Below are 12,176 nucleotides of genomic sequence, written 5' to 3' on the forward strand. Positions count from 1 at the left end.
GTGTGAAGAAGATTGGCCCTGAGCTAACATCTATTGCCAATCTTCCTCTTTTTGCTGAGGAAGATTAGCCCTGAGCTAACAGCTGTGTCCGTCTTCCTCTATTTTGTATATGAGGTGCTGCCACAGCATGGCTCGATGAGCTGTACATAGGTCCGTGTCCGGAATCTGGGCCCACGAACCCTGGGCCGCTGAAGTGGAGTGTGCAAACTTAACCAATACGCCACCGGCCTGGCCTCTCAAGTTTGATTGTTAATGCATGGAGGGGACTGGAGTAGAAAAGAACTAAAGACCTTGTGCTTGATTTCTTAGAAGTTGATTGCTATAGGCATGGCCCCACCAACAACTACTCACTGTCAAAACAATAAAAGGAAAAGATCAGCTTCCTGTGTGTACTCTGCTTTTAGCTCAGAGAGATGTCATCTCCAGGAAGACTTCCCTGCCCCGGGAATCTGATTGATGGCCCCATTCTATCTTCTGTCCTAGTACTTTGAGCTTGTGGCACTGTCTTGTGGTTTAATTCCTTACCCACTTCTCTCACTAGTCTGCGAGTACCCCATGGTGAGGCGCCAGCTGCCTCTACATCATCACCACTCAGAAAATGTTTGTGGAAAGGACAACCACGACATAGCAGTTTTGTTGGGGACAGAATATAGAATGGTGAAGTTACAGGCAGAACTTCTCGCCTAAGCACTGCCCCCATTTCCACTGACTGTGAGAGCTGAAGGCCTGGAGAAGGCAAAAGAAAGACACTGCAGAGTAGAGAAGGAACAAAAAAGGAACGATAAAGAAGGAGAATCATCCAGGTAAACATAAAAAAGAGAAAAAGAAATAGGAGTCAGTAAGTAGGGTTTGGAATGACTGCCTTTGATTATTTATTGAACAGATACCATGGAGATAGTTGGAAAATCCAGGATCATATACTCTGCAAAGTTAGGATGAATGATCAACCAGTTCTAACCTATACCTTGGAGGTATGTGTTCTGTGCCATTCCAATTTCTTAGGGCAACGAACCGAAATCCAGACTTTCCTGAGCTGAAATGTGAATGGTTTGTGACAAGTTTAACTGTATCACCAGATTTTTTCTAAAACCTGCCCTTCCGCTACCACATGGAGTAGCAACAAACTCTCAAAAAGGCCCCAAAAGGAGGGCAGTTGTGTTTTTTCTACTTGCTCTTTGTCTTCTACTGTGGGTTTACCCACTAACCAGCATCCAGGGGGAATTCCTGCTGTCTTCCTGAATAAGCCCAGGGAGTCTGTAATTGAAGCTCATCCTTCCTGGCTTTCCTTTCTCCTCTGACATATGCCTCTGCTTACAGAGTGTTTGTGAATGCTTTCATTTCTTTCCCTCGCCAAGACAAAAAAAAGTGGAGAGAAACATATCTTTTCTAATATTCATCCATTGAACAAAATTTTGTCAAATGCCAAAGGCATGAGCAGAGAGGTAGTGTGGTGGAATGGTGTAGCGGCTCTGGAATCAAAGAAATCTGGATTTGAATTCTGGTTTGATCATTTACTAGCTGCCTAAATGACTATTTGTGTCTGCCACATTAATCTCTCAGGGCCTCAATTTCTTCCTCTGTAAAACAGGGATAGCTGTGCTATTTGGTCTTTTGGCCAATCTTGTGGACAAGGCTTGGCGGCTTTGTCCATCATTTGTCAATGACAGTGCTTTCTTCACCTGCAAGAAGGAATTTGCTTGTCTGTCATTAAGAGCACTGTATAACAAGGACTAAGATTGTCCATTCCCAAGGGATATTTTAGGGAAGATATATCAAACAACATATCAGAGGAGGTATCCCGGAATGGTCTCAGTGTTTTTTGCTTACATCTGGTCATGATATCTGTTGCCAGCTGGCTAATAGGAAATGTCTTTGTCATAGAGTACGGGAAATCTGATTCTCAGGCCCTCAAAGTAGAGAGAAAACTTATCCTGGCTGTCATGCCTAAGTCCTGTTCATGCTCTTCTATAGTGGACAGACCTCTTTTTGTCTGCTCCCCCTAAATCAGTGGGGGACCATGGGAGGAGGGGAATAATGTATCTCTTCCTGGACCTTTAAAACAGTTCAACAGTAACGGAGAGAAATCTCACCATGGGAGAGCTGAGAAACCCATGCATGTCATAACTGATTATTAATTGCTGTTATCTTGAGACAAAAATTAAGGAATTTTGTAGGGGGAAAAAACCATTCTGATTGATGTTTGTCTATAAGAGTTTTGAATCTTTGTATTACTCTTTGCCCCGAAGGAACCTATTTATTACTTGGGGAGCTAGGCGGGAACAAGGGCGTCTCCTTGATCTTTGGCCCCCAATTCCCTGTAGATATTAACTTGCAGGTTGTTGTGAGAATTATTGTAGCGGTTAAAACAACACATCTCTGGTGTTTGGATCCAGATCCACCACCTACCTGCTGTGTGACTTTCGGCAAATTCTCTAACCTCTTTGAGCTCCAGTTTCCTCATGAAAAATGGGAATTAAATGAGATGATGCAGTTAAAATCTTAGCACCTTGCCTGGCATATGGTAAGTACCCAAAAAATGATGTACCCTATGGTAGTTTCTATTAACGCAAGTCATAGTACATATGGATACTAAGAAAAACAGGGGCAGACACCGCAGGTTTTCTCTAGATGATTATCTATTTGGTGCTGAAGTTAACCTCAAACCTTATGAAATGGTGATAATTAAGGACATGGGGCTCAGGAGAAAGGGGCAGGACAGCGTGATGTAGTGGAAAAATCAGAGTCTTTAGCACTCAAACTGTATTTAAATCCTAGTTACAGCTCTTCTTTCTAGCTGCTTAAGCCAGTCCTTCTCCCTGAGTCCCGGTCTCCTCATTGGTAAATTAAACTGGGGATAACGACGCCTATCGCTAGGGATGTCGCGACGGTGAGAGAAAGTGAGGTGCCCGGAACCGCGGGGCCTCGGACTCCACCGTCGGATTAGGGCGGGAGCCGCTGCCGGGACCTGTCACCAGGACTGCTACCCAGGCAGGATGTCCAGGGCACGGGACCTGCAGCTGGGGGAAGGGGCCGGGCTGGGGCAGTCCGGGGTGGTCGGGTCGCGCGCCAAGGCGGAGGCCGAGGGCTCCCGGGGCCTTTTGTTGGCAGTCTGAGCTGCCTCTGCACACGCCGGGGAGGATTAAAGCCAGATGTGGCGGCAGGGCGGCAGAGAGACGACATGCTCCCCGAGCCTGGGACCGGAGACCGGGCGGGAGACCGGGCGAGACACCGCCGCAGATCCGGCTGTGACAGTAAACCAAGGGGAGGAGATCTCACGAGACTTATATAGGCTGCGAGACGGCGCCCCTAAATGACAGCCGGGCGGGCCACTGACGCGGGCGGCTCGGCCGCACGGGGGCGCCCAGTGGACGGCGCGCAGCCCCAGCGGCCAATGGCTGGCGGGGTCGCGGGCGGGGCCGGGGGGGCGGGGCGGCCGCGGCGCTCCAGTGGCGGGGGCGGAGTCGCGGCGGGGAGGCGGGGCGCCCGGCAGCGGCGGCAGCGCCAGCGGCGGCCACAGCAGCCTCGGCGGCGGCCGCGGCAGGACAGGGAGCGCCGGCGGCGGGTGAGGGGCTCGGGGCGCGGCGCGGCGCGCGGGCGGCCTCGAGGTGGGGGCGCTGGGCGGCCGCGCGGAGGGGCGCGGGACTGAGGGGCGGCGCCGGCTGAGGGCTCTGAGGCGCGGGGGTCGCGGGAGATCCACCTGCTGGTAACGGAGCCGCCAGCATCTCGGCCCGGCCGGGAGCTCACGCGCCTCCGGCTGCTGCGGGGCCGGCTCGGGGCGCGGGCTGGGCCTCGGGGCGGGGCGCGGGCCGGGTGCCCTGGCCCCGCCGTCAGACCGGCTCCGGCGCTGCCGAGCCCCTCGGTGCCGCGCGCTACCCCGGTGGCCCGCCGGGCGCCTGCCGCGTTCTCGGCGCTCCCGGGCGCAGCGGGGCTCGTCGACTTTGGGGCAAAGTGGAGCAAAGTGCGGAGGGGGAGGGAGAGTTCCCCGCGGAGCCCGCGGCCCGAGGGCCCACGCCTGCCGCCGAGTCGGCGCCCCCAGGGGGCCGCGGGCAGGTGGGGCCCGGGCGAGGCGGTCCCGGGCGCAGAGGCAGCCGCGGCTCCTGCCGAGGCGGAGGAGGCGTGCTGTCGTGGTCGCAAATTTTGCTAAGTGAAGACCTGATGGTCCGGTGTGAAAGTGCACGCCCAGCCCCCCAGGCCTCGGTTCCCCGCTTGTTGAGGAAGCTGCAAGCGGGACCCTTAGGTTGGGTCTAGGTGATTCCACTAAATGTACCAGGTGACATCTCGGAGGCGTGTTTTATGAGCTGGCAGTCATACCACTCGGAGCCCGCTTTTATTTCTCGCAGCGTGTGTTTTTCTGAAGCCCGTTCATTGATTGCAATCCAAATTGCAAAATATAAGCAGGCACAGTGTATGTTTTTAATGCTTTCCATATATTTTGCTCTTATGCTTTTGCTGTCGTTACGAATTCTGATAAAAAATGACAACGTCGTTCGTTTGAATTTAGACCTAAATTTAGAATCAAATAAGCGTTTTGTGGTTTCTTTTTCTGTACGGTTAAAAAATAGTTTTATGAGCAGGTTATCGTGGCATAGCTTTCTTCAGCCCACACGTGTAAATCAGAAAACGCACTGGACGGTGGAATTATGTAAGCTGTATTAAAGAAAAATATTAATCCTATTATAAATGTAAAATAAATGAATTTTAATATATTGCGGTGTATAAAGTTATATAGCTTACGTCTTGGATTTCATGATCGTGCCTTTCGTTCTTCAGGCACCTCTGTCCTGTCTGTGGGATGGTAATTAAGAAATATGCCAAATGTTCAGCAAAGTGTTCTCATCCAGGGAACATATTGAATATTTGAAAGAACACTTTAAAATAAAGGTTTTGTATCTAAGAATGAATGTGGGACTGCAGCCCTTAAAGGACTGTCAATAACACAGATTTTTTCAGTCTGAGATCTAGAGTTGAGAGTTCCATTCGTCTTTGTCAGGATGGAAAAGGTGACTAGTAATTTTAGCCACTACCTTTTTTGTTGTTAAAGATTCAGATGTGCTAAGTGATAGCCTCAGAAAGTATTAAGGTGTTAGATTAAAATTTTTGCAAATGTGGACACTGATGAAAATATGGGTCATTTCGTCTCTTGCTTTAGGTGGTCAGTCAGTCCAGCCTTTGAACTGCCTCTCCTGGTTTAAGAGCCTGGAGATCATTAGTTTTGCTCTTGTCTTGAGTCTTCACTTGTACTTTGCAGTTAAACTTCGTTAGGTTGGAAACCCTATTTAAAAATGTATGACTGCATTCTTACTGAGTAAAATGCTCTCATATTTCTCTTGAGGAATTTTTCAGGTCCTATTTGTTAGTAGAATTCATTATAAGTACTTTTTCAAACCAGAGCTTAATAACTTCCTGGATCCAATACTTAATATTCCTTATTAAAAACTTCATGTATTATCAATAGTATATGTGTAGTCTACTCTGATTTTAGAGTTCATTCACTTTTAATTGTCTCTATCCATTTATACTGAATTTTATCATGTGGGCTTTGTTTCTATTTAATAAAACTGTATTTTAAAATATCCTTTATTTTATGATTATCTGCTTCTCTACTTCCCCATGATTATTAATTGAATGTTTACTCTAATAACTTGTTATACTTTTAGATTTTTTCTGGGACAGAATCCTTCCTGAAGTAAGGTAGGGCTAGGTATAGCAATAGAAAGTTATATGTATTTTTATCTAATGCCACACCAGGATTAAAATTCCAGGTTATGTAATTCACTGAGTTATCACTTGTCTTCTTATAATCAGAACTCATTGGGTGCTTATTGATATAAGAATATATTAGGCACTTTCTGGAATTTAGTTAAAATTATAGGATTTCACCATGAAGATTTCAAATTCTAAGCTGTAGACATGGCATGTTTGATATTAACTTGTCTTAACTATAAAAGGTGAATAACTTTGGTTTTACAAAACAATGATAAATTGTAAGTGAGAATATCTTTGGTGTTCCTTGTTTTCGGATAGTAAGAGGAAGCAAGGAAGTAGGGGTTCGGTGCCCGTAGAATATTACAACACAGTTAGAGCTGCTGGCTCGGGGGTTGACAGGCATGCATGGGGCTGTGTGTGGGGAAGGGGAGGGCTTAGCCAAAGGCTACAGGAAGTGAGAAATTTGCTTAAAGTTTTAAATTTAAACTGAAATTTCCTGTGAATTCTGCAGCTTATTCCATAATACATCCATGTTTGTTATAGAATATAAAATTTTTAAAAATTGACATTTAAACTGTTGGGTATAGTAACACCCCAGGAAGATTCTCCAGGCCACCTGAGACTTGGAATATTCCTGGCCCTTCTCTTCATACTGCCATGGTGCAGGTGGCCTAGTTTGAGAGGCAAAGGGTGCTAGGTAGGAGCTCGGACTTTGAAGTCCTAAAATTAGGGTTCTCTATCTGGGTTCATTTCCCTGTGTGTGAAATAGGATTAATAATGCCTGTCTCATAGGATTTTGTGAAGGTTTAAAGCGTCTAATGGACCTAGCATATAGGAAACACTCAGTGAGTTGTATGTCTATCATTATTATTACTAATTCTACGTTCTAGTGACCTTTCTTCACTAGTGGAGATTTCTAGAAAATGTTCAGTTTTACAAAGTACTGAGACGGTCATTTCTGAATGCCTACAAATGGCTCCTTTAATCAGCCATGTTATACTGAGGGAATTGTCTCTTGGGCTTGTTAGACATTTCTGGAGGTGCATTAACTCACCCCACTAGAGTGTCGTTTAGTATATTGCCAAGTAGATCTCGTCCCTTTGAGGCCACCAGGAATCACTGCACATCTCAGAGTGCCTGACATGCCCCCAGGGAAGGAGACCTGCCACGTAGAGCAAACTGAACCAGTGGCTGGCTGCAGTTTTTTTGTTTGGTTTTATTTTTTTACTTTTTAAATTTTTTAAAGATTGGCACCTGAGCTAACAACTATCGGCAGTCTTCTTCTTTTGTTTTTTGCTTTTTCTCCCCCAACCCCCCCAGTACATAGTTGTATATGCTAGTTGTGAGTGCCTTCTGGTTGTGTTACGTGGGACGCCGCCTCAGCATGGCCTAATAAGCTGTGCCATGTTCATGCCCAGGATCCGAACCAGTGAAACCCTTGGCTGCCAAAGCGGAGCACGTGAACTTAACCACTCGGCCACGGGGCTGGCCCCCGGTTTTATTTTTTTAATACAGTTAACATTCATTGAGAATCTATTATATGCTAGGAGACTATGCTTAAGTACTTCTAATTACTTCATTCCATTTTCTCAACAGCTTTATTACATGGGTGGTGATCTCTTGGATATCCTGAGTTAAAGCAATGCTAAGTGATGAGTCGTAGGTCATACAGTACCCTGCATTTTCTAAATGCCTGAATATTCCCAGTTTATACCCTGGGAGTAGGTTAATCACTGGAAAAACTGCGTTCATTCTCTGATGATGATAAATAGCAGTAATAACTGTAACCTTTTTATTATTTATGAGATAACGTGAAAGAGGAGCCAGGACAGGTTGTTTTCTCATTTTGTAGATGAAACCGACATAAGTGATGTACCCGAAGTCATGTAAGTAATGATGGAGCTGGATCTAGGACCCAGGTCTTTTGACCTTTATATATTGTAGACTGTCAGTTTTCTTAATTTTTCTTTTTCTTTTTTTTTTTTTTTTGGTGAGGAAGATTGGCCCTGAGCTAACATCTGTTGCCAATCTTCCTCTTTTTGCCTGTGGAAGATTGTCGCTGAGCTGACATCTGTGCCAGTCTTCCTCCATTTTGTATGTGGGATGCGGCAACAACAGGGCTTGATGAGCAGTGTGTAGGTCCACGCCCAGGATCTGAATCTGAGAACCCTGAGCCCCCAAAGCAAAGTGTGGAAACTTAACCACTGGGCTGGCCTCTCTTAAAATTTTTGAAACACTATTATTGTGCAATAGGGAAACTCAGGAGAGTGAAGATTATGTTACTCAGGAACCATTGTGTGATCATTAGAGTTCTCAGCTTGGAATCTGTGGCTTTCTATATGTTTAATGAGCCCCATAACTTTCCCCTTTAAATAAGTAACCATAACTTTCTTTTCACAAGCAAAATAGAACCAATGAGGAGGGGATGTAGTTTGAAGCTTTTTGCCTGGAGGAGAAGAACCATATCATTCTAGTATATTAAATGACTAGTTTGGATATGGGGGTAATGTTTATAGATACAGTTTAGCCCAGCCAAAAGTCTGTTTATAACGGTAGCTGATAAATGAAGAAACCAATATTAGGCATTACTGAACAAATTTTTCTTTCTCTTTTCCTCTTGAATAGGATGAAAACCTGAGACATCAACCTGTGAAGACGATCCTGAATAATAAGTGTGAATGGTGTTGCTGCTGGACTTGTTCTGCAGAGTGTCTGAAATGAACCTCTCTTATTGATTGTGTTTATTGCCCCAGAGCCAAGAGTACTGGATTCAGTTGACTTCAGGATAAAAAGGGAACAGTCTTGTTTATCATCATAAACATATGAACCAGTGTGATGGTGAAATGAGATGAGGCTCCGAAATGGAACTGTAGCCACTCTTTTAGCATTTATCACTTCGTTCCTTACTTTATCTTGGTATACTACATGGCAAAATGGGAAAGGTAAGGAAAATATCTCCAAAAATGTACGTGAAATGTAGTAGGCTTTTTGCTTTGTAAATGGTGCATGAATGCTTAGGATAAATATCCCGACAATCTGCATGTTGCATGCTGTCTGCTGGTGGCTTGGCAGTTTCTTTCTGACAAAAGTGAAACCATGCTTGGACAGAGAAGATAGAGAATTTCTAATTTGAATGGAGTTTGTTTTCAGTTTCTCCTAATTGCACTTGGAGAAACAGATCCTGATCAGGGGTTTATGTTATACGTGACAGCCAAGTTGAATAATAAAGACTTTTGTTTTGGCATTTTATTTTTATTATTAAACATCATAAATGTTTAATAAGCTTCCTTATACTGGATGTTATATAAAACGCCTGAAAGGGCATAATCATTGCCCTCATGAAATCTGCATGCTGATTGTACTGATTTGGTGCTGTGTAGTTAATGATTTAAACTGCATGTGTTGACAGATTGCTCTTTAAGCAAAAGTATTTATGAAGTAGGGAAGGAGAAATTCTGATTAGAACATTTATATTTTTTAAAATAATTGTGTTTAGACTGTTGAACTGTGTTTTTAAGGAAGATTATTCGTTCAGTGATTGGAACAATATTCAGGGATAATGCAGTTTTTTGCCTTTTTTGAAAGAAATTCATTTGAAGAAGTGAGAGAAAATATTTGGGGTAAATTCCTACCCACACTTTTTACCTGTCTCCTTTACTTACGCTAGTCTAAGAAATGTTGATGCCAAGAAGGATGGAGGTGTTGAGAGCCACGCATCTTTGGTTTGTTAGTCACGTTAGTCATCATCAACTGGTTATTTGAAGATACGATTGCTGGGATTATTTCATTGACTCATATGAAGATAACTGAAAAGATGGATTCATGACTCAATTTTTCTCTGTGTGTGTATAGATACATATATAGAGATATGCATATGTCTGTGTGAGTATGTATATGTGTAAAATAAGCTGATATAAGTGAAAAACATGCTGTATGCTTTGAGCAAGTATGGTTTTCTTTTTCTCTGAGTTGGGCTCTAATTTTAGGGGGATCTCTGGGGAAAAATGAATGAAAAACTTGATGAAGACCTTTCTTCTTTGTGGACAAAGATATACATTTTAGATTTCATTTTTTAGTTGTACCAAAGGAAGAAGACTTACTCGGGAAGAACTTTGGATACTAATGTAATTAAACTACTGATTGTCTGCGGCGTGAACAAAACAGATGACTGGCCTTAGAAGTCTGCTTAGGAAATAAGAGAATTGACCATAAGAAGAGTAGATGGTTTTTTTTCTTATCAGGAAACTTATCTTTTCAGGGAGAGATATTAATGGAGAAACTTGACTCTTCTCACTGCAGCTTATTTAAGAGATGAAAAGTTTTGGAATCTCCATTCCATTTACCTTGTTTCTTATGTAAAGGCATTATAAGCATTATTATTATTATTATTATTATTATTATTATTTTGTATTAAGCTTTCTTTAGAATTAAAATTAAGTTAAAAAATATAAAGCTTCTTTCACCACGTGGTATTAGATACATACACAAAAAATCTGCTCTCTTTGAACAGCTCTGTAATCTTTCATGCATACTCTTCTGCTCTCTCTTTCTGCTTCCTATTTTGTCCACTCTTTGAGGTATCAACAGAGGTCCCTGTTATGGTTATGTAAAGTCCTTTGTGTTTTAATGCTATCATTTATGTAACCGCTCTAACTGCTGAGCATTTCGTTTCTTTCCAGATCGTTCTGACAATCAGACAACTTGGATTTTCCAGAGCAGGTCTGATTTCAGATATTCACTTCTAGTAAACCCATAAACCCTGTGCTCTGATTTGTATTTTGGAAACATGATTTCTGTGATCATTGACATTGTTGGACTAATAATTTTTATTTTTCATTCATTCTTTGGTCCCTTTCCTATACCTCTCCTGTGCCTAGCACTGTATTACATGCTATGAATATGAAAAGGAATAAGAAACTTCACACCTTTGAGAAGCTCAGGGACTGGTAGGGGAAGATGCATGTAAACAAATATGATATTGTCAGATAGATTGAGATAGAAGCAATAACAGAGTGCAGGACTTGTGCTGTTATAAGCATGTTGCATGTTATATGTTATCTCATTTAGTCCTCATAACAACCCTGGGAACTATTATTACTCCCTTTGTATAGATGAGGAAACCAAGGCAGAGTGGAGACAGAGGCTGTTAATTCTTGAGTCACTTCACAGAGGAAGAATAAATGTGAAGGCAATGCCAGGCAGAGTAGGGGACAGTGGGCATGTCAGGTAGAAGGAGCTGCGTATTCAGCTACAAAGTGCTGAAAGGGTGTAGAGTATTTGTGCTTTGGGATTATGGGTTGCTCATTATGACTGGCACATAGGAGTCCTAGACTGTCTCAAGGTTTAACTGGTAGTCACAGTGCAGCTCCTATCATATTTGTCATAGGTCTTCATCTACCACTTGAAAGAATACATGGGCTTGTCCATGGGATTGGCATAAGTTGGGAAGGGTGTCAGGAAACCAGCCAGGGAAGCCAGAGTTTGGGCCAGGGTACCAGTTTCAGCAAAGTATACAGGATTCTCACATAAAAATGAGGCAGAATTCCAATTATGTGGAGTGGACAAGTTGGGAAAGTTGTAAGCAAGTGTTGTGAGAGTGGGACAAGAGTAATTACATGTCTCATTTGTAGGTGGGGCTCTCCTAATGAACCTCCTACTTTGGTTAGGCACAGTCCAGCAAGACTGAGCAAGCAGTCGTAGATCTCTCCCTAAGGGAGATATAACATTCGTGTACATGTTTCTGTGTGGACATGTATTTTCATTTCTCTTGAATATTAACCTAGGAGTGGAATTGCTGGGTCGTATGGTTGCTCTGCGTTTAATGATTTGAGGAGCTGCCAGACTGTTTTCCAAAGCAGTTGGACCATTATGCATTCCCTCCAGCAGGTTACAAAGGTTCTGATTTCTTCACATTCCCATTCAGACAACACTTGTTATCTGGCTTTTTGATTCTACTAATCCTAGTGGTAATGAAGTAGTATTTCATTGTGCTTTTGATTTGTAGTTCTCTAATGACCAGTGATGTCTAGCATCTTTTTATGTACTTATTTGCCGTTTGTATATCTTCTCTGGAAAAATGGCTATTAACAGATCCTTTGCCTATTTTAAAAATGTGTTATTTGTCTTTTTATTATTAAGTTATAAGAATTCTTTATGTATTCTGGATACAAGTTCCTTGTCAGATATATGATTTCAAAATTTTTTCTCCCATTCCGTGGGTTGTCTTTTCACATTCTTTATGATGTCCTGTGAAACACAAAAGTTTTTAATTTTGATTAAGTCCAGTTTATTTTTTGTTGTTGTTATTGCTTGTGCTTTTGGTGTTGTATCCGAGAATCCATTGCCAGATCATGAAGATTCTCCTGTGTTTTTTTCTTTATAGTTTTTGCTCTTACATTTAGGTCTTTGATCTGTTTTAAGTGCATTTTTGTATGTGGTGTGAAGTAAAGGTCCAGCTTCGTTCTTTTGCA

At 43.0% G+C, this 12,176-nt stretch overlaps 1 protein-coding gene across 7 annotated transcripts in view; it reads left to right on the plus strand.

Annotated features, from left to right (window-relative positions):
• Window positions 1-12,176, plus strand: part of MGAT4A (alpha-1,3-mannosyl-glycoprotein 4-beta-N-acetylglucosaminyltransferase A) — a 150,914-nt gene that overhangs the window by 42,937 nt on the left and 95,801 nt on the right. For 3 of the 7 annotated variants that reach the window (XM_070236127.1, XM_070236126.1, XM_070236125.1), the window contains one exon: window positions 8,332-8,648. In XM_070236127.1, coding sequence (XP_070092228.1) covers window positions 8,555-8,648 — 94 coding nt within the window. In that variant the 5' untranslated portion in view covers window positions 8,332-8,554. Of the gene's footprint in view, window positions 1-3,441; window positions 3,606-7,975; window positions 8,210-8,331; window positions 8,649-12,176 lie in introns of those variants that run through there. The other 4 variants (XM_023618602.2, XM_070236122.1, XM_023618604.2 and 1 more) reach the window with 4 other exon arrangements.

Source organism: Equus caballus, chromosome 15, assembly GCF_041296265.1.
Source record: "Equus caballus isolate H_3958 breed thoroughbred chromosome 15, TB-T2T, whole genome shotgun sequence".
Classification (NCBI taxonomy): domain Eukaryota; kingdom Metazoa; phylum Chordata; class Mammalia; order Perissodactyla; family Equidae; genus Equus; species Equus caballus.